We start from the raw sequence: 25,637 nt of genomic DNA, 5'->3' as shown, positions 1-25,637 counted from the left end.
GACGGCCGCCAGGAGCAGCGGGGCAGCCCCCCTGCGCAGGGCTGAGCCAGCTGCCGCCGGGACCCGCGGCGCTCGCCCTGCATGGTGGGGCCGGGCAGCCTCCAGCCTCTGCCCCAGCGCGTGTCCAGGCGGCTCTGGTCTTCCGTTGCTAATGGCCTGCGACCCGGTTTTAGAATCTAGTTTGATGTGCTGGGAGTTGAGAGAGAGGAGGCTGAACATCCAGGACGCACCACGCCCGGGCGTGGGGCCTCGGGCGGCACCGGTGCGCGCCTGTCTCTGAGGCCTTCGAGTCGTGTCTGTGTTACTGGGGCAGACACACCGTGTGTGTATCTTCTGCTTAAGTGAAGGAGACCTCCTCTCTGAACAAAGGCCGTACTTCAGAACTAATGGAGATAAAACTGCTATGTAAAAGTCAGGTTTGTTTCCAATTACAAAGAAAGCGTGGCTTAAATATAGAACGGTCACAGGTCTTAGGAATCAGTCTTCTCTTGGGAAGGTTTACTTCTGGTTCTTCTACAACTGCTTGTGTGACCTTAGGCCTTTTAGCTTTTGCAGCTGTATTTCTGTGACTGTTAGGTCTCCACGCTCCATTCTGCCGCTGAAATGCCAACGTGACCTGTTTGTGAAGGTGAAGGGTGAAGGCTGCCCCATCACTGGGACGTTTACAGGCTCAGACAGTCACACTAGGCTGAGAAGTAGATAAAACGCGGAGGAGGTCGGGTCCTGGATGACAGGACAGAAGAACAGTGTGCCCTGGGAGTGTCTGTGGAAAGGCAGGCGGTTCATTAAGTGTTTTAATCCGGAGCGATCCTGACCAGAGAGCCTTTCTGCCTTCAGTCCATCCGAGAACCCTGTGGTCTTCCTGTCAGTGGGTAAACCGTCTGTGAGCCACGCTTAGAGCAGAATCGGGAGTAGCGATCAACTGTCTGTTGTGACATTAAGAAAACGTTTTGTGTATTGGGAGTTGAGGGTGAGGGTGGGTTCACTCTGCCTGAATGCAGATTATTTACAGAACTGTGAGTTTGCTCCTGTTTATATTTCAGGAAAATTGTTGTTTCTCTTCCTTTTAGGACCCATTTTCTCTGGTTGTGTCGCCATCTGAGGGTATTTCTTATTAGTGATCTGGGTGACATCTGGCCTGTCGGCCATATTACGGCGACAGGGACGGTTGTGGTGAGGTGGCTGCCATGTGCGAAGTGCCGCCGGGGGCCCGTGTGCTGTCCTCACAGGTCCCTGCCAGCCCCACCCGGAGAGCAGCCCTTCTCCCTGCTGGTCCCTGCTGGCTGGGTTGTGGGCTCTGCTGGGACCTGGGCTTGGCCAGGTAGCTCCGTTGCACTGCTCTGTCTTCCGAAGGTGTTCTGATTACTTTAAGAACTTTTCTGATTAGCTTCATTTTCTTGAGTTTTATACTGAGGACACACCAGGTACAGAGGATTGTTGTTTTTTTTCTTTCACAAGTCAGTGCCTTCACAGCAAGGACTTTCGTCTGTTCTGGCCACTGCTGTGTCCCCAGGGTCTCGTGGTACACAGTGGGTGTTTAATAAGTATTTGCACAAACGACACATCACAGAAAGTAGGGAAGCGTCCTGCGAAAGCCTGAGAAGACCCAGCACACCTGGCGCCTCGCAGGGGTCGGGTCCTGTGGTGTGCTGTTCCTCCCAGCGGCCCTGAGGTGGGTCCTGAGGGCGGGGCCCGTGGGCCGCAGCGCTCACGCCCCATCTCTGTCTTTTCCTGCCCCCAGGACGAGCGCTGCAGGGCCCCTCTGTGCGTGCTGGCGTCCCTGATGCCTGCCCCGGCCGTGCCCACCTTCAGGTGCCTGCTCCCCGCCCTCTGGTCTCCCCAGCGATGCCCGCGCGGCCTGCAGGCGGGAGGGCAGGGCAGCGGCTTCCAGGGCCCGGGGCGCTGAGCGCCGGGACTCGTCCAAATGCAGGTGGGGACGCGCAGTCTGAGTTGAGCTGCCGCGGAGCTGCAGCCACACGTGGCTCTGAGCGCCTGGGACGCGGGTTGAGCAGGGATGAGCTGCGAGCGTAGACTCCAGGTCTGGTGTGGGAAGAGGGCTGTGACGTGCTGCATCGTGGATTTCTACGGTGACTGCGTCTTAGTGTTGCGGGTGGGCTGGGCTGATGTATTACTGAAGTCAGTCTTCCTTTCTAGATAAGGTTACTAGAACCTTTAAAATGATACACTGGCCTGTTTTTGTGGCTCATGTTATATTTTATTGGGCAGTGTTGCTTTAGAGTGTTGATTATTAACTCAGTAAAGTTACTTATTTTTATTCATATGTATTTAAAAATAAATGTTTTGATGCTAAACAAATTATTTCCCCAAAATGAAGCATCTTTACAGTCTGACAGAGGCAGCACAGAAGCAAAGGACTAGGGTCTGTATGTGCCTGCAGGTGCCTGGCACCTCACGTTCAGGCTGCGCGGGCTTGGGTCCCCGACTCTGCCTGCAGAGTCACCGTGTGTCCTGGAACTTACCCCGCCAGTGACTGTGGAAAACGGTGCATTTTTCCTGCAGTGGAGGGTGTCTGCATGCTCCCATGATAGGAAGGGTTTGTGTCCCTCAGCTTTTAGCTTCTCCATTTTCCCCACCTTTTAGGAAAATGAGTAGTTGTTATCGAGATACAGACGTGATTGTGTATGTGTGGCCCTTTCAGCTGCGGTGTGATTTCCACACTGAGGAACCAGGAGGAGGGGACCGCCGACAGGACCTACTGCATCCTGCTCGACTGCCTCTGCTCCTGGGGCCACGTGGGGCACGTCCTGGAGCTCGTCTTCGACTGGCTGCCCGAGGAGCCGCCTCAGAGCAAGGTAGGGGTCTTCCTGCTGCGCTCCGCCGGGGGCGGCGTGCCAGGGCTCACGGCTCTCCTCCTGCCGGTCTCTCCCTGCCCCTCAGGGTAACTCAGCCTCCAAGCGGAAAGTACGGGTCCAGGACCCGTGTCCAGTCAAACCTGGGCTGGCGCTGGTCTTCGTGGAGTATTTGCTGACCCACCCCAAGAACCGCGAGTGCCTCCTCTCTGCACCCCAGAAGAAGCTGAACTGTCTTTTGAAAGCACTTGAAACATCCAAGGTAGTTTTGTAGAACAGACACAGGCTCCGTGGACGTTGACTGATGAAGTCAGAGCCGAGTTTTCCGTGTTGTAGTGTCGTTTTTCACCCGGGGGCGGGAGGGGACCGGGTGCACATTTCTGGGCCCGACTCTTTCTACCAGGTCTCTTCAGAGCTCAGTGTCCTGTCCTGCCTGGCTCCGCGGGTGAGCCTGCCTGCCGGAACTGGCTGTGGGCAGGAGGCTGCCCACCACCCAGGCCCCTCGCTCTCCTCCTCGCATGGCTGTGGGGGCTCCAGCCCCCCGAGTTTGGGGCGGGCCACCCCGGGCTCTTTGTGTGCAGTCCTGTGGGTTCATCCCCTTTCTCTGCGGCTGTCTCTGCAGGCCCGCCCTGGCTGCTGCTGCCCGATTCTATCGTGCCGGAGGCCCCCACGCACTAGCAGCGGGTGGGGCGGGCGGGGGTATGGGAGGCATGAGCCAGCAGAGCTCAGTCCTGGGCCCCGGGGGAAGCGCCCGTGAAGAGCTGTGGTTTTGCCACTCTGCGGGAGGCCTGGCGGAGGGAGGAGGCGCGGGCTTCTCAGGGCGCCCCACGGTGCTGTACCTGCCCGGCACTCCAGGCCACGGTGTCCTCGCCTCCCGTGCGGGCTGCTCGGCCAGAGCCCGGCCTGAGGAGTCCTGTTCTGCAGGGGAATCTGGAGTCCATTCTGCAGACGCCAGATGGCAGTCCTCCGCGCCTGAGTGAGGGCACCGCGCTGCGGGCCTTCAGCCTGTACTGTCGGCTGAGCATCCATCTTCAGCACAAGGTGTGTCTGTGGCTCGGGGTGGGGTGTGGGCTGAGTGGGCCCGGGGTTCCACGCTGACCTGTCTGCTCTTGTTTTTGGGCAGTTCTGCTCAGAAGGCAAAGTGTACCTGTCCACTTTGGAAGACACCGGGTCTTGGTTAGAAAGCAAAGTTTTATCTTTCATTCGCGATCAAGACGAAGAATACCTGAAGCTTCACAGGGTGGTTTATCAGCAGATTATCCAGGTTAGGAGTCTTGGGACATGGAAACCCTGCTCCATTGTGATGGGCTTCCGGGTCTCATTTCCAATCTGAACTGTGACTTCAGTCAGTAATGCTGCTTTCTTGAGTACCTACGCTAGCCTCTGAGTGTCCAGAGTTTATCTTTTGCAAAGCACAAACTGTGTAATTTTAATGCAATTTTACACAGTACAGGTAACAGGTGCTGTTTTTGGAATTACAGAACATGTGTTTCTAGATTTCCTATGGAAAGAAAAATGAGAATTGATGTGTCTTTATGGAAACCACTCTGTGAACACCTTCTCTGTGATTCACCTGGCAGCCCCTTAGGTATTAGGAGCTGTGCCAGCTGCGTGCGGCCCCTCTGGCCTCTGTGAGGAGGTCACAGCAGCGTGTCTGTCTCTCTTCCAGACCTACCTGACCGTGTGTAAGGATGTCATCATGGTTGGCCTTGGCGACTGCAAGTTTCAGACGCATCTTCTACAGTGGAGCCTTGGAATCATGCAAACAGGTACCTAGTTTGTTAAAGGACTAGTTAAGAGCGACTCACAGTAAGAAGCAGTGCCTCCCTCTGCGGGGCTCTCCCTTTTGAGTGACAGACATATAACAAACTACTCCTACTACTAAGTCACTCAGTCGTGTCCGACTCTGCGTGGCCCCACACACGGCAGCCAGCAGGCGCCCTGTCCCCGGGACTCTCCAGGCAAGAACACTGTTGCCGGGGACCAGCCCCGGCTGATCCAGGGTATTCGAAGGAGAGATGGCATAGGCGAGGATCAGGATACGATAGCTTCAATTAGATATTAATTAAAGATATAAAGAGTAATAGAATAAGGATAGCTCAGTAGGAAAATTCAGTGGAGAAAAGAGGCTGAGTAGCTTGGTTTACGCGGGAGACCAATAAAACTTCAAGACAAGAAGTTTGCACCACTTACGTAGGCCGCAGGCGTCCTTCCGTTCTCCCGAAGGAGAGGAGACACTGAGGCCTCCCCGGTCGGATCTTAGAAGCCCAGGCATAATTAGTAAGCATGGTGGGTTCCGCGCTCCAGATGGAGACTCAGCCAGAGTGGGAGAGAGAGCGACATGGGGAGACCAGTATTTCGAGAAACTGATCCCCATTCTTTATTTTCCATGGTCTACTTTTATACACTGAGATGTTATGCAAAAGTCACGCGGGGTCAGCAGTCCTGACTTTTATCAAAGTCAGGTGCTTCATACAAATGTATACAGAGGTCTTAGGGGTGTTACATCATCTTCTGGCCAGGGGGGCCTGCTGACAATTTACGACCCTCTCCTTGTGACAGCGGTCAGTCAATCAGGACACTTATTTCTCCAGGGCTGATTATTCTCAAAACAGACGCCACCCAAATAAAGTTACATCCCTACAGGGTGAGGGTGTAGTGGGTTTTAGTTAAGGAAAGAATTTACTTAGCCTAAGGTCTAACGTGATTAATATCAAAGGTTAATACTTATTCCTTCTATATATTCATTAATGTGTGTAAGGGCAGGGGATATGGAGCAACAAACATTGATTGGCTCAACAAATGAAAAACCCTTCACCAACGCAATTTCTAATTAGCCCACTATACTTATACTTATAGTTTTCTAACTTTTCTAAGGAACCTGTTTTTAGAGGGTTTAAAGCATCTCGTGCCTCTCACGGTTGGGAGGCTGTGAGCGATCACATGTGGCCGGACAAGCCTGTCAGGCAGGCTAGAGAAACTTCAGAGGAGTTTGTAGGTTAAAACACTCTTATCACGCCCAGGAATTATTAGTAACTGGAGCTCTAAGTTAACTCCTTCTCCAAAAGAGGTGGTGGGGGACAGCCCCCCGTAAAGTCAGAGGTGTAGGTGAGCACAAAGTAGTAAAGTAGGCAGGCTCTGGTTATGGGGGTAGACGCTCGAGGAGTTCCAGGGGGACTCCTGAGGCTCGATCCCGCCTTTGCGTATGTCGAGCCTCCTTCCTCATGACCTTTGCCATGGGCGGAGTACCTCACTCTGGCCCCCAACACACTGTGACCCCACAGACGGCAGCCCACCAGGCTCCCCGTCCCCGGATTCTCCAGGCAAGAACACTGGAGTGGGTTGCCATTTCCTTCTCCAATGCATGAGAGTGAAAAGTGAAAGTGAAGTCGCTCAGTCGTGTCCGACTCTGTGCGACCCCATAGACGGCAGCCCACCAGGCTCCCCGTCCCCGGATTCTCCAGGCAAGAACACTGGAATGGGTTGCCATTTCCTTCTCCAATGCATGAAAGTGAAAAGTGAAAGGGAAGTCGCTCGGTCGTGTCCGACTCTTAGTGACCCCATGGACTGCAGCCTACCAGGCTCCTCTGTCCATGGGATTTTCCAGGCAAGAGTACTGGAGTGGGCTGCCACTGCCTTCTCCGGTATGACAAACTGGTTTACATCAAAAAAGGAATTAACAGGCTGAGGCAGCCAGGAAGTTCATGGTACTTTTGGTACTGGCCTGACAAGTGCAGCATTTCTGGCGGGGTCTTAGGCTTCTCCTCTGGGGGCTGTGTGGTTGTGGACGACTGCGCTGCGTGGTCACCTGTCTGCTGCTCCCATCGGGTGTCCGTGGGCAGAGCTCACAAAAGAGTGCTCGCCGTCTGCCTGTGAGTCAGGAGTTGTTTAATGGCCCCCCACCCTGGGACCCCTGGGAGGTTGTTGTCACCCTGAGGATGGGGTGACAGTGTGGCCCTGGTGACTGACACCGTTGTGTCTACACCTGCCTTGGGGGAGGTGCCAGGTGGTACGTGCTGAGAGAGTGCCTGGGAAGTTGGCTGCCCTCAGGCCATCTGGGCTGAGGGTTATCTGGAGCCCCCCAGGATCGGGCAGGTTCTTGCAGCCCCTCGCCCAATGGCAGGAGGAGTGTGGGGCCCAGGCTGTCCCCTTGGCCTCAGGCCAGGCTCTGGCTGAGAGCCTGCTGCCGTGAGCCCTGCCCCGCGGCCTCCCCAGCCGCTGCCACGTAGGCACGCTCCACAGCTGGAGCTGTGCGTGCTCCTCTGAGAGCCGCAGAGGCTTGGGAAGGAGGGGTTCAAATGGCTCTAACTCAGACACTTGCTAGAAGAGACTGAAAATGGTATGACCATTGAGCAAATCCAACAGTAAGTTTGCATTAGTCTCCTGGGGTCTTGTGTGGTCTTGAGCATCATTGTGCAGACCTCAGACATGGCTTGGCCTCAGACCCCACAGCAGCTTCCTCCCTGTGCTGCTGTCCCTGGGGTGGTGGCTGGCCTGCACCCGAGCTGGGTGCCAGTTGCCTTGCTCTGCTGTCCTGATTATATGTTTCCTTATCTGTAACTAAGGGGCTTCAGTAGGATTAATACATTATTTGTTTAAAATACCCACAGGGGCTAAATATTAAATAGAAGAATTTTTTTTTGTTTTAAGATCTGACTTTTTGCTTTGTTTAATTCATTATAAGTCTCACTTTCATCTTAAATTTAGGGTCTTCCCTGGTGGTCCAGTGGCTGACTACTCCCTGCTGCCGGTGTAGGGAGCCCAGGTTCAGTCCCTGGTCAGGGAACTAGATACCACATGCCACAACGAAGACCAGCACAGCCAAATAAACAAACAAATACTCTAAAATAAATAAATCTAAGCCTAATTGTTGAAACATTAAAAATGATTTGCGTTTGGGTAACTCAATTTGTCATCTAGTAATTATTTCCCCTAAGGATTGAATCTGGGTTTCCCAGGTGGCACTGGTGGCAAAGAACCCGCCTGCCAGTGCCGGAGACGCGAGGGATGCGGGCTCGACCCCGGGTTTGGAAGACCCCCTGGAGGAGGGCATGGCGACCCACTCCAGGATTCTTGCCCAAAGAATCCCATGGACAAAGAAGCCTGTGGGCTGCACTTCAGGGGGTCACAAAGTCAGACACAACTGACGTGACTTAGCAGCACACAAGGATTGAATCTATTTTTAACACTTCTAAAATTCTAATTAGCTCCTTGGAAATTTTTATATCTCCGATGTAGGCGGATTTATTGCATAGAATTGTCTGTTCCCCTCAAGTATAAGGCCCTAAGCTTCTAAACTTACCTTGGACCAAGCTGAAATGATCTTTGTATTTAGATATTTTAATAATCAGCACTTCCCGGGAGAGAATCTGCTATGAGCTCATTCTTTTAGAGTTTTGTTGCAAACAGAAACAGGTCTTTGGTCATGAGGCTCTCAGGCCTTTCCTCTCAGACTCGCCGGCAGTGTTGCCGTCACGTGGGGAGCAGACACGCCCCGCACCAGGGGCCGCGGGAGCCGCGCTGTCCACACGAGCTGCGTCCGTCCGCGCTGTTTGTGAGGACAGTGGCTTTGTGTCTGATCAAAGGAGCCAGTTGTGTGGATGTCAGATTTTATATTAATCTGCTCAACTTGGTACTGGCTCACCAGAAACACTCCTCTAAGTTACCATGATATATGTGTTAAGTGAAAAATGTAATAATTTCAACTAAATTGTGTGATTAAACAACAGATTTTCCCAACTTTGTTTCCAGTGAAGGGATTCTTTTATGTTTCATTGCTTCTCGGCATTCTGAAAGAGATAACTGGAAGTTCCTTGACGTGGAAAACAGACTCGGAGGAAGAGGTCGCCGTGGTGTTTGACATGGTCCAGAAAGTATTTCAGCAGATGCTGGAGTGCATGGCGTGGAGCTTCAAGAAGCAGCCAGAAGAGGGTTTGCAGGTGTGGGCTTCTCCACCAGCAGGTTCAGAACTAGAGAGGCAGCGCCCAGCTGGCGGCCCAGGGCGTGGAGCCAGGCCTGCAGGCCCCGGAGCCCATGGGTGCTGTCGGCGTTGCGGGGAGGTGCCATGCAGCAGGAGGCGGCTGCCCAGTGCCCCTTTCCACTGGTGCTGCCCCCTCTCCCTGGGGAAGTGTGCTCTTGAGGGGAGGCTGGGGGGCCAGGAGCCCACCTCTGAGTGCTGGTCTGGGGACCGTGTTGGCAGTTCGGGTCAGCAGGCCATTGGCCCAAGAGCTCTTCTGCTCGGCCGGACAGAAGCAGAGAGCTACTTGCAGTAGCTTGTGAGTACTCAGCTGCTAGGAGCGCAGATTTAAAAAATGCTTCAGTGGGAGGATGTTTATGAGTTATTGAAACTTTCCATTTCATTCTGCCTTTAGCTTGTAGAGGGAATTGAAGGTCATTGGCCATATTTTCTGTTAGTTTGAAGAAGTCCTGTTTTTGATGAGTTGGTTCAGGTGTCTGTGATCTGTTCATGTAATTTGTGCCAGAATTTTTTTTTCTCACTATTGGCTGTGCAGCTTTGTTCAGAACACATGGCCTTATAGTGGGTGTCTTCCCTTAATGTCAGTGATATTTCTTCCTCTTTCGTTTTGAGAACTTTATTAATGTTGCTGATGCTCCTGTTCTCGGAGTTTTTCTCTGCTCTGGGGTAGAGTGTGTTCAAGTTACTGCCCAGGGCCTTCGGGCTGTGTGTCGTCTCCAGCACCAGAGAGGAGGGCGTGGGCAGCAGGGTCGTCAGGTGGGACGGGCCTCGGCCCCGCGGAGACCCGAGGAGGCTGCATCCCTGACGGTGACTGTTAAGGACTAACGGTGACTGATGTGTTTCTTGTAGCTCCTTTACTCTGTTCAGACTCCTCTGCATGAATTCATCAGCACCGTGCAGTCCTGGCATGTGGACAAGCCTGTTCACCGGGGCGTGTTCTCCACCCTGATCGCTGCGTCTGTGGTTGAGATAAGCCACTGGCTCCGGAAGGTGTGTTGTCCTGAAGCTGCTGTGTCTCGTTTTGGCTACTGAAGAGGCTGTTTTCTGCTGGCAGCACGTCTTTGTCTTTCTCTAGGTGTTTTTCAGAGCTCAGGTACCGCGGGAGGTCCGCTTCTTACATGGCTGCACCTCACGGTTCCACGGCTGGTTTGTGTTCACGGCCGTGCTCAGCGGTGAGCAGGGTGTGAGAGTGCCCTGGTGCTGTTTCTGGAGCAGCTCACATCTCTGACTGCCGTGCGATACATAAACCTTACTTTTTCTTTTAAGCACAGGAAGTTTGAATCTGTAATATCAGTTTAGACAGATAGTTTGCTCCTAGTCCATAAAGGACTGGTCAGTTCCTGGCAGGAGCCTGTTTCATATGATTAGCCTGCTTGGTTCAAGGCTGACATAATCAGGACGATAATTCAGCTCACAATAAAGCGTGCTCTGTCATGGCCTGGAGTCCTGATGCTAGTGTGTGAGGGCATGAGCAATGCCGCAAGACAGTAAATAGCAGTGTTTTCTCTCAGTATGGAAAGGAGAAATCTGACAGGAAATACCATCGAAATATATAAATGCAAACATATAATTGGTACAAATTTTGTATTATGAAATCACAAATATAAAAGACGTTGACAAAATTGTAGGACATTAACAGTTTCAGGCCCTCCTGAAAGCTTGAAGGGAGATCATTTTGGTTTAGGAGCGTGCTTCCTGGCCTACACACAGCCTACTAACTGGAGGCTACTCGGGCCTGTGAGGGGCACAGCTGACAGCTGAGGCCACCAGTGGCACTGTGGCCCATTCGTTTACATTTTTTCCCTATGGCTGCTTTGTGCTATGACAGCAGAATTGAGTAGTTGTGGCTGAGATCATTTTGCCAAAAAGTTTAAAATGTTTACTATTTAATATTTACTGTTTTACTGCTTTATAGAAAAAGTTTGAGTTGAGAAAACCTGATCTGGGCTAATAAGAATAACAATTAAATTTGCTTACTGTAGAAACACATTGTTGACAAAAGAAGATAATCAAAGAGTGTTTGACAGAGGGCTTGTCAAGTGACATGTGTCTTTTTTCTTCTATCCAATTGATTGACACCACTGCAAATCATGATTATGATAGCCATTGCAAAAGTTAACAAAAATAGTTATTTTGAGTTTCTGGAAAGCCTTTCTCAAGTTTGTAAGAAAGTTCAGAGAAGTATAAAATGAGTGATTAGCCCAGTCTCAGTCTTGATTCATGTTACTAACTTGACTTTTTTTTTAGGTTTCTGATACGGAAGAGCTTACCCCGCCAGAGGGTCTTTCAGCCCTTCCACCATTTTCAAGGTGTTTAATAGGAATAATAATAAAATCTCCAAATTTAGTCAGGTAATCCTTTTCTCTTTACTGTCTTCTTACTCCTGTGGCTGTAAGCTCTCAGTAACTTTAGCTTTGTTCCTTTTACTCTCAAGATATTAGCATTATACTTATACAAAGAGAAATTATAACTTTCTGAAAGAAACGTTCATCCACATAGTCTCTGGTTATGCTTATCGTAACTCCAGTTCATTTAGAGGGAAACATTTACAGCGTTACTGTGCACTGCAGCTTCTGACAGGGATGCTTGGTTAAGCGCCGTGTAGTTTTCCCGGGCACGTGCTCATCTCTCCACGTGGTGTCACCTGACCTGATGCCAGGTGTCTTGTGGCACATGCAGCACTGACGGGCCACACGAGGGCAAGTCCTGCAGATAGCTGGTACCTGTGGACCTTCAGTAGTGGATATGTTTGCTGCAGACTTAAAAAGCATCATTTCAACAGCTGTGAATTATCTTTCAATAGCACATTAAATCTTTCTTATGATATTATAAGTATGCAGAGGGCTTCATTCACTTGCCAGAACATCGCTGTTCTCTTTCTAGCAGCAGCATCTGATTTTAGTGTCTCACCTGTGTGATTTGTCATGCTTACAGTGAAGAGTGTGGAAAGACTTTAATCACTTTCCCATGTTACTGACACGTGGTATTTCCCATTCTCTGAAAACTGGCATTCATGGTGCTTGATGAATCTGACAGAATCTGGTCCACTGGAGAAGGGAATGGCAAACCACTTCAGTATTCTTGCCTTGAGAACCCCATGAACAGTATGAAAAGGCAAAATGATAGCATACTGAAAGAGGAACTCCCCGGTTGGTAGGTGCTCAATATGCTACTGGAGATCAGTGCAGAAATAACTCCAAAAAGAATGAAGGCATGGAGCCAAAGCAAAAACAATACACAGTTGTGGGTGCGACTGGTGATAGAAGCAAGGTCCGATGCTGTAAACAGGAATACTGCATAGGAAACTGGAATGTCAGGTCCATGAATCAAGGCAAATTGGAAGTGGTCAAACAGGAGACGGCAAGAGTGAACGTCGACATTCTAGGAATCAGCGAACTGAAATGGACTGGAATGGGTGAATTTAACTCAGATGACCATTATATCTACTACTGCAGGCAGGAATCCCTCAGAAGAAATGGAGTAGCCATCATAGTCAACAAAAGAGTCTGAAATGCAGTACTTGGATGCAATCTCAAAAACGACAGAATGATCTCTGTTCGTTTCCAAGGCAAACCATTCAATATCACAGTAATCCAAGCCTATGCCCCAACCAGTAATGCTGAAGAAGCTGAAGTTGAACGGTTCTATGAAGACCTACAAGACCTTTAAGAACTAACACCCAAAAAAGATGTCCTTGTCGTTATAGGGGACTGGAATGCAAAAGTAGGAAGTCAAGAAACACCTGGAGTAACAGGCAAATTTGGCCTTGGAGTACAGAATGAAGCAGGGCATAGGCTAATAGAGTTTTGCCAAGAGAATGCACTGGTCATAGCAAATACCCTCTTCCAACAACACAAGAGAAGACTCTACACATGGACATCACCAGATGGTCAACACCAAAATCAGATTGATTATAGTCTTTGCAGCCAAAGATGGAGAAGCTCTATACAGTCAACAAAAACAAGACCAGGAGCTGACTGTGGCTCAGATCCTGAACTCCTTATTGCCAAATTCAGACTTAAATTGAAGAAAGTAGGGAAAACCACTAGGCCATTCAGGTATGACCTAAATCACATCCCTTATGATTATACAGTGGAAGTGAGAAATAAGGGACTAGATCTGATAGAGTGCCTGATGAACTATGGATGGAGGTTCGTGACATTGTACAGGAGACAGGGATCAAGACCATCCCCATGGAAAAGAAATGCAAAAAAGCAAAATGGCTGTCTGGGGGAGGCCTTACAAATAGCTGTGAAAAGAAGAGAAGCGAAAAGCAAAGGAGAAAAGGAAAGAGATAAGCATCTGAATGCAGAGTTCCAAAGAATAGCGAGAAGAGATAAGAAAGCCTTCCTCAGCGATCAATGCAAAGAAATAGAGGACAACAACAGAATGGGAAAGACCAGAGATCTCTTCAAGAAAATTAGAGATACCGAGGGAACATTTCATGCAAAGATGGGCTCAATAAAGGACAGAAATGGTATGGACCTAACAGAAATAGAAGATATTAAGAAGACATGGCAAGAATACACAGAAGAACTGTACAAAAAAGATCTTCATGACCAAGATAATCATGATGGTGTGATCACTGACCTAGAGCCAAACATCCTGGAATGTGAAGTCAAGTGGGCCTTAGAAAGCATCACTATGAACAAAGCTACTGGAGGTGATGGAATTCCAGTTGAGCTATTTCAAATCCTGAAAGATGATGCTGTGAAAGTGCTGCACTCAATATGTCAGCAAATTTGGAAAACTCAGCAGTGGTCACAGAACTGGAAAAGGTCAGTTTTCACTCCAATCCCCAAAAAAGGCAATGCCAAAGAATGCCCAAACTACCGCACAATTGCACTCATTTCACACACTAGTAAAGTCATGTTCAAAATTCTCCAAGCCAAGCTTCAGCAATATGTGAACTGTAAACTTCCTGATGTTCAAGCTGGTTTTAGAAAAGGCAGAGGAACCAGAGATCAAATTGCCAACATCCGCTGGATCATCAAAAAAGCAAGAGAGTTCCAGAAAAACATCTATTTCTGCTTCATTGACTATGCCAAAGCCTTTGACTGTGTGGACCACAATAAACTCTGGAAAATTCTGAAAGAGATGGGAATACCAGGCCACCTGACCTGCCTCTTGAGAAACCTATATGCAGGTCAGGAAGCAACAGTTAGAACTGGACATGGAACAAGAGCCTGGTTACAAATAGGAAAAGGAGTATGTCAAGGCTGTATATTGTCACCCTGCTTATTTAACTTATATGCAGAGTACATCATGAGAAACGCTGGACTGGAAGGAACACCAGCTGGAATCAAGATTTTCGGGAGAAATATCAGTAACCTCAGATATGCAGATGACACCACCCTTATGGCAGAAAATGAAGAAGAACTAGAAAGCCTCTTGATGAAGGTGAAAGTGGAGAGTGAAAAAGTTAGTTTAAAGTTCAAGATTCAGAAAACTAAAGATCATGGCATCTGGTCCCATCATTTCATGGCAAATAGATGGGGAAACAGTGTCAGACTTTATTTTTGGGGGCTCCAAAATCACTGCAGATGGTGATTGCAGCCATGAAATTAAAACACCCTTACTCCTTGGAAGGAAAGTTATGACCAACCTAGATAGCATATTCAAAAGCAGAGACAGTACTTTGCCGACAGAGGTCCATCTACTCAAGGCTATGGGTTTTTCCAGTAGTCATGTATGGATGTGAGAGTTGGACTGTGAAGACAGCTGAGCGCCGAAGAATTGATGCCTTTGAACTGTGGTGTTGGAGAAGACTCTTGAGAGTCCCTTGGACTGCAAGGAGATCCAACCAGTCCCTTCTGAAGGAGATCAGCCCTGGGATTTCTTTGGAAGGAATGCTAAAGCTGAAACTCCAGTACTTTGGCCACCTCATGTGAAGAGTTGATTCATTAGAAAAGACTCTGATGCTAGGAGGGATTGAGGGCAGGAGGAGAAGGGGACAACAGAGGATGAGATGACTGGATGGCATCACTGACTCGATGGACATAAGTTTGAGTGAACTCTGGGAGTTGGTGATGGACAGGGAGGCCTGGCGTGCTGTGATTCATGGAGTCGCAAAGAGTCGGACACGACTGAGCGACTGAACTGAACTGAACTGATGAATCTTGGCTATTATTTGTTTTTCTATAAAGTATTAAGATATACTATAGAGTAATTGCAATTGTTTTTTACTTTTTTGCAGGTCATTTTTAGATGAATTGAAGGCATGTGTCATTTCTGAGGATATTGAAGGCATAGTATGTCTCACAGCTGTTGTGCACATTATTTTGGTAATTAATAAAGGTTGGTTGAGTCTCCTCTTGTATTGTTTGGGATACTGCTGAGTGTGTCTTACATAGATCCTCTTTAGAATGTTTGGGAACGAGTACCCTGCCAGTCAGGCTCCCAAGGCGCTTTCTCCCAGCTTTCCATGTCCCACACGTGTGCTGTCTGCCTGGGCGTCTGCTGTGCAGCTGCCCTGTACCAGCATGAATCACAGTACTTCCCTAACGCAGCTCCTGTCCACTCTTCCCAGGACCCATTATGTCTCCTTCTCTGTACCTCAGACCAAATTTCTGTTGATACATCATTTATTGCCTTTGCCGTGTATGTTTAAAAGTCAGAATCATTTTTGCCAATGATAGCGTGTTTTGGTATTAATATTTTAGGTATCTGTGTTTCGCTTTAACTGTGTGTACTCTGAGTATCCTAGCCAGTTGAAATACTATTGGAAAAATGATCAGAGATACCTCTGAGATACTTACCAAAGTGTAAAATAGAGTAATAACCCTGCAAGTGACTACGGTTGGGTTTCTATATTTTTTGACAAGTTTTAGTAACGTTGAAATTATTTTCTAGGTATTATGCATAGGGGGCTCTTTGCAAAACAAGTTATTCCTATAAGCATGAATGCATAGTATGGCTATAGATTCATGACAGGAATTTGTAGCTAGTGTGACCCCAGCCGGGAATCTGGAAAGACTTGCCTGAGGGCATGTCTACTGGGCGCCAATCGACAAGGTGAGGGATGTTCTCCACATAGAGGGTGTGAGGTGACTGAGCAGAGTCTGCACATGGGGGACGTTCTCTACGTGGAGGGTGTGAGGTGACTGAGCAGAGTCTGCGGGTGAGGGACGTTCTCCACGTGGAGGGTGTGAGGTGACAGGAGAATCTGTGCTTGAGGGACGTTCTCCACACGGAGGGTGTGAGGTGACTGAGCAGAGTCTGTGGGTGAGGGACGTTCTCCACACGGAGGGTGTGAGGTGACTGAGCAGAGTGTGCGGGTGAGGGACGTTCTCCACACGGAGGGTGTGAGGTGACTGAGCAGAGTCTGCAGGTGAAGGACGTTCTCCACGTGGAGCATGTGAGGTGACAGGAGAATCTGTGCTTGAGGGACGTTCTCCACACGGAGGGTGTCAGGTGACTGAGCAGAGTCTGCGGGTGAGGAACGTTCTCCACGTGGAGGGTGTGAGGTGACTGAGCAGAGTCTGCGGGTGAGGGACGTTCTCCACGTGGAGGGTGTGAGGTGACTGAGCAGAGTCTGCGGGTGAGGGACGTTCTCCACGTGGAGGGTGTGAGGTGACAGGAGAATCTGTGCTTGAGGGACATTCTCCACACGGAGGGTGTGAGGTGACTGAGCAGAGTCTGCGGGTGCAGGACGTTCTTCTCATGGATGTGTGAATGGAGATTGAGGAGTGAATGAGCACCTAGTACTTAATAAGTACTTAGACGTTAGCCAAGCAGGAGATGATTCTGAAATGTGTTAGTTTCATTACTGTTGAAGATGGTGATGATCAAGTCTGATGGCACGGGCAGCAGAATGGGATCATGCCTTTGAAAACTACCTCAGATGTGAGAAGTGTTTTTGTAATCCCTTACTGGATCTTCTAGCATCCCTTTAAAGGAATTATTTCTGTTCCACAGGTCAATGATGCACTAACTTAGGTGAGGATAGGAGGCTTTGTCTTAACTAAAATTGTACCTGCACTGAAAAAGTACGTGTACTTTTTGATTGGTTGTGTTCAAAATTTTTCTGTCTTTAACAGGTAAACATAAGACTTCAAAAGTGAAGGATGTTGCAGCTAGTATTGAGAGAAAACTAAAGACATTCATGGAAATTACTCTGGAGGAGGATAGCCTGGAAAGGTAAAGCAGCAGCTACACACCAGCTGTGATTGTCTGGACTCTCCCAGGTGCTCCTTCATATATATTAGGTCTCGCTTCCATTTCTGCTAGTTGCAAGCAGGTAGAGAACTGGGGATTGAAGGGACAGAAATGTTTCTATTGGCGAGACCCCTTGGGCATGTTTTAATTGCGTCCCCATTCTGTCTTTAAAAACAAAACCAAAACTGTTACTGGTGAGATTCTGCCCTGGAAAAGTGAGGGCGTACAACTCACTTTATATGACTTTAAATCTAAGCAGGTTATATTTGGTGGTTTGCTATATTTTTGAAACCATGGATATTCATAGGATATAATTATCTGTTTACAAGTATACATGATGGGAATGGGAAGATCGCTCCAGAGACTGAAGAAACATGCATTGTTTTCCACTTTCTGGGTGGCCAGTTGCTGCCACATGGACTACTAAGAATGTGTTCATTGCTCTGTTTTTCCCAAGTATTTCTGTTGCTATGTACAGTTTTTGACATGCTGTGCAATGTCCTGTGGACTCTTCTGAATTGTGTCTGACTCTCAGACCAGCCATAGAAGCAGTGCTTTCCTTCTGTTTTCTGAACACCGTATGGTTAGGTATTACAGGGCTTTGAACCAGGTAATTAGTTTTATATAAGCCTGGGAAATAAACCACTTTTCAGATCTACTTTCTCCTTAGAAGAAAGGCTTTCAAAATCCTAAATTGCTGACTTTTAACAAAGACAGTCTTTTCTTCTTGCCAATCTGTAGACCTGTCTTTACTTTTCTCACCTTACTGCATTAGCTAGGGCTTCCAGTACAATACTGAAAGGGACTGGTGAAAGGACCCACTTGTCTTATACAAGATTTTAGTGGGAACGCTTCCTGTTTCTCACCATTAAGCACAATGTTAGCTGTAGACGTTCTTTATCAAGTTGAGGATGTTCCCGACTACTCCCAATTTACAAATAGTTCTTATCATAGTGGGTGTTGGATCTTGTCAAAAACCTTTTCTGCATCTACTTACCAGATCATATCATTTTTCTTTTTGAGCCTGTTGATGTGATAGGTTACAGTAGTTGATTTCCAGATACTAACCCAGCTTTGCATACCTGGGATAAATCCCAGTCGGTCATGGTATGTAATTTTTTAATATACTGTTGAGTTTATGTTTTATTGAGTGTTTTTGCATCTGTGGGATTTCCCTGATAGCTCAGTTGGTAAAGAATCTGCCTGCAATGCAGGAGGCCCCAGTTCGATTTCTGGGTGGGGAAGATCCACTGGAGAAGGGATAGGCTACCCACTCCGGTATTCTTGGGCTTCCCTTGTGGGTCACTTGGTAAAGAATCCACCTGCAATGCGGGAGACCTGGGTTTGATCCTTGAGTTGGGATGATCTCCTGGAGAAGGGAAAGGCTACCCACTCCAGTATTCTGGCCTGGAGAATTCCATGGACTGTATAGTTTGTGGGGTTGCAAAGAGTCGGATATGACTGAGTGACTCTCATGAGGGAGATCATTTTGTATTTATCTTTCCTTGTAATGTTTTTGTCTGGCTTTGCTACTAGGGAAATGCTAGCCTCATAGAATGAGTTAGAAAGTATTCCTTCCCTTCTTTCTTCTGAAAGAGACTGTAAATAATTGGTAAACTTCTTCCTCAAACATTTGGCACAATTAATTCATCAGTGAATCCATCTGGGTCTGTTGCTTTGGAAGGTTATTAATCATTTATTCAATTTTTTGAGATCTTGGTCCCATTCCTGGGTCAAGAAGATCCACTGGAGAAGGGATTGGCTACCCACTCCAGTATTCTTGGGGTTCCCTGATGGCTCAGCTGGTAAAGAATCTGCCTGCAATGTGGGAGACCTGGGTTCAATCCCTGGGCTGGGAAGATCCCCTGGAAAAGGGAACGTCTACCCGCTCAAGTATGCTGGCCTGGAGAATTCCATGGACCGTACAGTCCATGGGGTCGCAAAGAATTGGACACGACTGAGTGACTTTCACTTGCTGTTCAGATTGTCTATTTTGTCTTGAAATAGTTTTGGCAGACTGTGTCTTTCAGGAATTTGGTCCATCTCATCTAGGTTGTCAACTTTGTGGGCATAGTATTCCTTAATTATCTTTTATAATGTCCATGGGATCTGTAGTCATGTCCCCTCTTTCATTTCTGATATTAGTAATTTGTATCCTCTTTTTTTTTCCAGTCTGACTAGAAGCTTGTTGGGCTTTCCTAGTGCCTCAGTGGTAGAGAATCTGCCTGCCAAGCAGGAGACCTGGGTTCCTTCCCTGGGTGGGGAAGATCCCCTGTCGAAGGGAATGGCAGTCCACTCTAGTATTCTTGCCTGGGAAATCCCATGGACAGAGGAGCCTGGTGGGCTTCAGACCACGGGGTCACAAAGGAGTCGGCACAACCTAGCCACTAAACAACAAAGAGGCTTATTGGTTTTATTGATCTTCAAAAGAACCAGATTTTAGTTTCTTTGATTTCGTCTATTGATTTCTTTTTTTAAATTTTTTTGCTTTCTGTCCTAATTTTTATTATTTTTTGTCTTTTACCTGCTTTGGATTTAATTTAGTCTTTTTTTTTTTTTTTCTGGCTTCCTAAGGTAGAAGCCTAATTACTGATTTTGGATGTTCTTTCTTTTCTAATATATTCAGTTGGTGCCTTAAATTATTATTACCCATTAAGCATTGCTTTTGCTGCATGGCACAAATTTCTGTGTTACATTTTCACTTAGTTAAAAATATTTTAAAATCTCTCTTGAAGTTTCCTCTTTGCCCATGTGCTCTTTAGAAGTGTATCATTTAATCTCTCAGTTCTCCAGTTGTGTTTCTGTAATGGATCTCTAGTTTAGTTCCACGTTATCTGAGAGAAGACACTGTGTGGCCTTCCGTGCTTTTCAATTCATTCCGGTGTGCTCCATGGCCTGATGCGTGGCCTGTCTCGGTGGGCGTCCCGTGGGAGCTTGAGAAGAGCGCGGTGTGCTCCATGGCCTGATGCGTGGCCTGTCTTGGTGGGCGTCCCGTGGGAGCTTGAGAAGAGCGCGGGTTTTACTGTTGGTGGGTGAAGGCGTGTCTGAATGGCAGTTATGCCCTGTTGGCGGTGTGAGTGCATCTCTGTCTTTACTGACATTCTGCTTGCTGGATCTGTCTGTCTGTTTTTGATAGAGGGGTTTTACTTTATGTATTTTGTTATCCTGATATTAGGAGCATGTGAATTTAGAACTACTATATCTTCTTGATGAATTGACCCTTTCACTTGTACGAGAGGTCCATCTTTTTCTCTAGCATGCTTTTCTCTAGCTATTTCTCATGCTTTTTCTCTAGCATGCTTTTCTCCATAGAATCCATTCTGTTAGCTATTAAGACGGCTCCCCAGCCTCGTCTGGTGAACATGTTCAGAGTGCTAGTGGTGTTTTAAGGAGGTAGAAACCCCACAGTGACAGGACAGCCTGAGCACCAAGTCGGGTTCCTGTCAGGGTGTCGGTGTGATGGGTTGGAGCTGGTGAGGGTTATAGTGAACGCTGAAGCATGGAGGAGCTATGCTCCCACTGGGGAGGACTTGCAGCCCGAGGCTGACCCTCACTCCCGGGAGGGAGAAGCCCTGAGGCCTCCTGGGGGCACGCTGCCCATCTGGTCCCTGGGAGCTCAGGGGGCTCGTGCACACAGCGGTGCTGAGAGCTGCTGGGCCAAGCGAGCCTCACTGCGCCCACGCGCTACCCCAGCCAGCAGGCACCGTGGAGGGCCCGGAGGGCCGGGGCTGCAGTGCCACCTCTGCGGTCCGGCCTCCCGGTGAAGGCAGGGCCTTGTGGGGAGCCCTCCAGTGGCCCTGCTGACCTGCTTGGTGCCATGCCTCGGTGACAGGCAGCCAGGCACTGGAGGAGGGGGCTGGAGTGTCCTTGGTCTTGCACCAAGCACACGCGTTGAGCTACATGCTTTATTCTGGAGACTGTTGACTGTTTCCTGTGCAGTTTAAGAAGGATCTTTGAGGGAGAAACCAGCAGACTCTAGGTTTTATGAACCTGTTTTATTTCTGCGTCTGTGGGGAAGAGGAATGTGAGCTTCTGATTTGGAGGAAACTGAAGAGTGTGTGTGTGTTTCTGAAAACACTGTCACCATTTACTTGCTCAGTCGTGTCTGACTCCTTTACGACCCCATGGACTGTAGCCCACCAGGCTCCTCTGTCCATGGGATTTCCCGGGCAAGAATTGGTTGTCGTTTCCTTCTCCAGGGGATCTTCCTGACTCAGGGTTCAAACCTGTGTCTCTTGCATTGACAGGCAGATTCTTTACCACTGAGCCGCCTGGGAAGTCAGGAGAGGGAGGCAAAAAGCCTACAGCACCCGGTATTCCCAGGTGATCCCCTATCCAAGTACCAACCAGGCCTGACCCTGCTTAGCTTCCGAGATCAGACAAGATCGGGCACGTTGCGGGTGGTATGGCTGTCGACAACTGGGCAGTGCAGATATTCAATAAGGCTGTGAGAATTACAAACCAGATAATGACAAGTAATTGTCATAGGACATAGTCATAACCTCAGAAATGTGAGCCTCTTACAGGATTTCTTTGTTAGAAATACCTTCTGTAAGGACAGGTTTTTGAATAATATGGTATGAACGGCTCTGCGGGACATTTGCACTTGCACAGGCATTCAAGGCTAGTACTTGGATTGTGTTATTAGTTAACGTTGACAGAAAAAAGGCCCTAGAAGTTCAGAACTTACTCTATGGAAAAGAAAAGAATATTCATAGAATTTAAAAACAGGCATGTAATATTTAGAGGGCTAATGGCTGAGCCCTTGACAAGAGTCATGAGTCAGTTGGAGTCAGTGACTAAACAACAAAATGTCATGTTTTGTTTATTCATTGTTTCTAGAACTACATGCAGTTTTCTCTGCTGAGCTGATACACAGATGGCAAGAAAGAATTCTTCCCTTTAAGGCGGAAATGTCCTAAAAAAGCAAATAGGTAGAGGCTGAAATACTGGCTTCCTTCTTAAATATTCAAGAAGCACACTGTAGAAAAACCAGTGTTTGAGGGAAAAGAAGAACCTAAAAACCAAAACATAAAGATCAATGTAATGGAAGATATGCAATTAAGATTTAAGACTATATTTTTAAATATTATTTATTTTTGTCAACATAGAGACGTTAAGGCAGGTTTGCCTTCAAGGCTCTAGGAGCCCTTTGGTCCAGTTAGAGCTTAAGGCAGTGGGGCGTTAATGGGGAAGTGAGTGCTTTCTAAGCAGACACACCAGCCGTCTCTGCAGGGGGGTCAGTGTTTTGTTGACTGGTCCGTTGGGTGCTGTCCTGTTGCACTTTCAGAGCCTCACCTGCCGGGAGAGCCAGGCGGGAGGGAGCAGACGCCTGTGCGCTGCTGTGCTGGCGGTTTCCGCGGGCTCCATGCTGCCCACTGCCTGCTGTCTCCACACCCCATGGCGTCCCGGGGCGCAGACACACGTGACGGCACGTGTGCAGTGGCGGAGAGTGAGAGAGACAGGCAGGCAGCCATCGGTGAGGCAGCAGGGCTGGGCCAGCCAGACACCGATAGGAGTCTTTAAAGAAAAGACCAGCTGCAGCCCAAACTAAAAGCCCTTCATTGGAAACACAGCTGATGAACCAGAGCCTCAGCTCCTCGGGGGTCCAAACGGCCTCCATGCAGGGCAACCCGGAGCAGGACAGACACCGCTGCAGAGGCGGGTCCTAGGGGAGGCAGCCGTGCAGCCACCGTGGGGAGAGAGTTTCATGGCTAAAGACACACGTACTTGTAAAGGTTCTTTTTTGCTGTTGTTTCTGTAACTAAGCTTTAGACGGGACTGGAGAAAAAAATGACCGTAACACAAGTCCACGTGCCCATGCACAGTGCGGCCGAGCCGTACCGAAGCGTCGGCGTGGAGGGCAGAGAAAGGATTACTGCGGGGCCACACAAGGAGGTGCGTGGCTCGTGCCTTAGAAACACCAGACTCCCCAAAACCTGTCAGCAAAGCCCTTTTCTAGGCAAGCTGAGGCGGGGTGTGGTTGGTTGTGGCAGCCTTCTTGGTGTCAGATCCTTTGTCCTTGAGGTCGGGTCATGGTCAGGTAACAAGGTTCCTGTAAATCTCCACCTCACGAATGTTCTTCTCTGTTCTGACAAGAAAAGGCATGGTCCCAGGACACACATGTCACCCTCTGAGGGCACAGTCCTGGCTGAGGAGCAGGGCTCAGCTGGCGGCTCTGTCAGGGCTGGGCCATCCCCAGACCCTGCTCAGCTCTCATCCCCGAGACAGCCAGGCACTCGGGACCCAACTGACACTCGACTCCTCAGGTGGCTGAAACGGGGGGCGATGGGGGGCAGTTCCTGCAGACTGCATCCATGCAGACCACTGCCGCTGTGAGGGTGCAGACACAGGCGTGGGGCGAGGCTCACCACTGCCCTGAGGTCTGGGCCACGGCCGGCGGGGGTCCTTGGCGAGGGCTCTGGAGCCCCAGATAACCTGCTGGTCCAAGGTGGGGTGAGCCGGGGCACCAGGGACAAGGCCGGGGCCCACCTCTTGCCTCGCTTGCCACCCAACAGCCACCATCGACAGCTGGTTGAATCGGCTCTAATAGTCACTCACGGACAGGTGGTGCCTTAAGGGAATCACCGTGGTGCCAACCCGTGGCTGAGCAGGACGGCTCACCATTGGTCATTGGCAGGTGATTGCTGTGGGCAGAGCCGCTGCGGCACTGCCCAGTGGCTGAGTGGGACCGCCAGTGGTGGCATGCCCACTTGCTGGGTGATGCGGGTGGTGACGGCACGCAGCAGTGACCATGTGCGAGGGCGGCGCTCTGCCACAACGTCACACCTGAGTCTGAACCAAATCCCTGAATTTTGAGACAAAAAAACGTCTTAAAAACTTTTATGTTGGCCTCTACGTGGCCCCTTGTGAAAACTGGGACACGTGAGTCTTACTCGAGATGTGGCCCTGCTGTGGAAACGCACAGGCTCCGCTGCTGGTGTGCAGGGGCCCTGAGCTGCGTCGGCGACGCTGTGTTGATTACAGGTCGACTTCCTTCGGTGTATGGAGTCAGGTAAAATACACTGCTGGCTGTTGGACAGCACAGGTCCTCACTGTGTGAGCCCACTTGTATGCAGGCAGCTCCAGGGGTAAACTTTTACTCTGGGACTACCCTGCCCTGGCTGGCTGAATCTGTGCATGTGGGAGCCGTGTTCTCAGAGAGCTAAGTTATATTCAGATTTTCCACTTCGCAGAGGGTTGGCATCCCAAACCCCTGTGTTGTTCACGGGCCACCTGTATTTCTCGAATTTCACCTGATTTCTCCTAATCTCTCTGAATGTGGCTACTAGAAAATGCCCAGTTACTCTGAGCCTGTCTTGATACTGTTCGAGGCAAGACTCGGGCAGGCCCGAGTGCCTGTGACAGCTCCAGGCTGAAGAGGGAATAAGCTGAGGCCATTTGGGGCCCAGACCGTGCCTCATCTCAGCAGGGAAGCAGAGGTTGGCTGGCCCACACCCTCTGAAGGAGCTCAGGGAAGGGAGAAGCAAGGTGAGGGGCTGACAAGCTGCCTCGCATCTATGAGCCCCCAGCATCACCGGGGACGGGGGTGCAGGGCTGGGAGGTGAGGGGTGTGCGGGTCGCGGGCGATAGAGGAAATGGTGCGTGTCATGGGCTGTTGGGGAAGTGGGGCTTGTCCACTGGTGCTCAGCGGGCCGCTGACTGGGTGTGGGAGGGGCGCCCAGGCCGCACCGCTCGCCTGAGCGTGTCAGCACCCTGAGCGGGGCCTCCTGGGGCCAGGGCGCGGCCTTGTGCCGGACGGAGGCAGCGCACCGGCGAGCGCGGGCCCTGTGAGGTGCTCTGCCTGTCCGTCTGTCCTGGGGTGAGCACGGGCCCTGTGAGGTGCTCTGTCTATCTGTCCTGTGGCAAGCGCGGGTGCTGTGAGGTGCTCCGTCTATCCTGGGGCGAGCACGGGCCCTGTGAGGGTGCTCTGTCTGCCTGTCCGTCTGTCCTGGGGCGAGCACGGGCCCTGTGAGGTGCTCTGTCTGCCTGTCCATCTGTCCTGGGGTGAGCACGGGCCCTGTGAGGGTGCTCTGTCTGTCTGTCTGTCCTGGGGCAAGTATGGGCCCTGTGAGGTGCTCTGTTTGCCTGTCCGTCTGTCCTGGGTTAAGCATGGACCCTGTGAGGGTGCTCTGTCTGTCCGTCTGTCCTGGGGCGAGCACGGGCCCTGTGAGGTGCTCTGTCTGCCTGTCCGTCTGTCCTGGGGTGAGCACGGGCCCTGTGAGGGTGCTCTGTCTGTCCTGGGGCGAGTATGGGCCCTGTGAGGGTGCTCTGTCCGTTTGTCTGTCCTGGGTTGAGCACGGGCCCTGTGAGGGTGCTCTGTCTGTCCTGGGGCGAGTATGGGCCCTGTGAGGGTGCTCTGTCCGTTTGTCTGTCCTGGGTTGAGCACGGGCCCTGTGAGGGTGCTCTGTCCGTCTGTCTGTCCTGGGGCGAGTATGGGCCCTGTGAGGGTGCTCTGTCCGTTTGTCTGTCCTGGGTTGAGCACAGGCCCTGTGAGGGTGCTCTGTCCGTCTGTCTGTCCTGGGTTGAGTGCGGGCCCTGTGAGGATGCTCTGTCTGTCCATCTGTCCTGGGGCGAGCACGGGCCCTGTGAGGGTGCTCTGTCTGTCTGTCTGTCCTGGGGCGAGTATGGACCCTGTGAGGTGCTCTGTCCTCCGTCTGTCCTGGGGCGAGCGTGGGCCCTGTGAGGTGCTC

At 50.0% G+C, this 25,637-nt stretch overlaps 1 protein-coding gene and 1 pseudogene across 3 annotated transcripts in view; one reads left to right on the top strand and one right to left on the bottom strand.

Moving 5' to 3' along the window:
- NCAPG2 (non-SMC condensin II complex subunit G2) overlaps positions 1-25,637 on the top strand; it is a 74,029-nt gene that overhangs the window by 47,636 nt on the left and 756 nt on the right. For all 3 annotated transcript variants that reach the window (XM_024990665.2, XM_059885565.1, NM_001192449.1), the window contains 11 exons: positions 1,742-1,812; positions 2,660-2,813; positions 2,899-3,072; positions 3,735-3,851; positions 3,934-4,074; positions 4,480-4,579; positions 8,562-8,749; positions 9,637-9,777; positions 11,035-11,138; positions 14,984-15,084; positions 16,827-16,926. In XM_024990665.2, coding sequence (XP_024846433.1) covers positions 1,742-1,812; positions 2,660-2,813; positions 2,899-3,072; positions 3,735-3,851; positions 3,934-4,074; positions 4,480-4,579; positions 8,562-8,749; positions 9,637-9,777; positions 11,035-11,138; positions 14,984-15,084; positions 16,827-16,926 — 1,391 coding nt within the window. The remainder of the gene's footprint in view (positions 1-1,741; positions 1,813-2,659; positions 2,814-2,898; positions 3,073-3,734; positions 3,852-3,933; positions 4,075-4,479; positions 4,580-8,561; positions 8,750-9,636; positions 9,778-11,034; positions 11,139-14,983; positions 15,085-16,826; positions 16,927-25,637) is intronic.
- Positions 21,243-21,361, bottom strand: LOC112446508 (uncharacterized; annotated as a pseudogene).

This window comes from Bos taurus, chromosome 4 (assembly GCF_002263795.3).
Source record: "Bos taurus isolate L1 Dominette 01449 registration number 42190680 breed Hereford chromosome 4, ARS-UCD2.0, whole genome shotgun sequence".
In the NCBI taxonomy this organism is placed as follows: Eukaryota; Metazoa; Chordata; class Mammalia; order Artiodactyla; family Bovidae; genus Bos; species Bos taurus.
The sequence above is the reverse complement of the archived record's forward strand: the minus strand, read 5'-3'. Positions and strand labels throughout refer to the sequence as shown.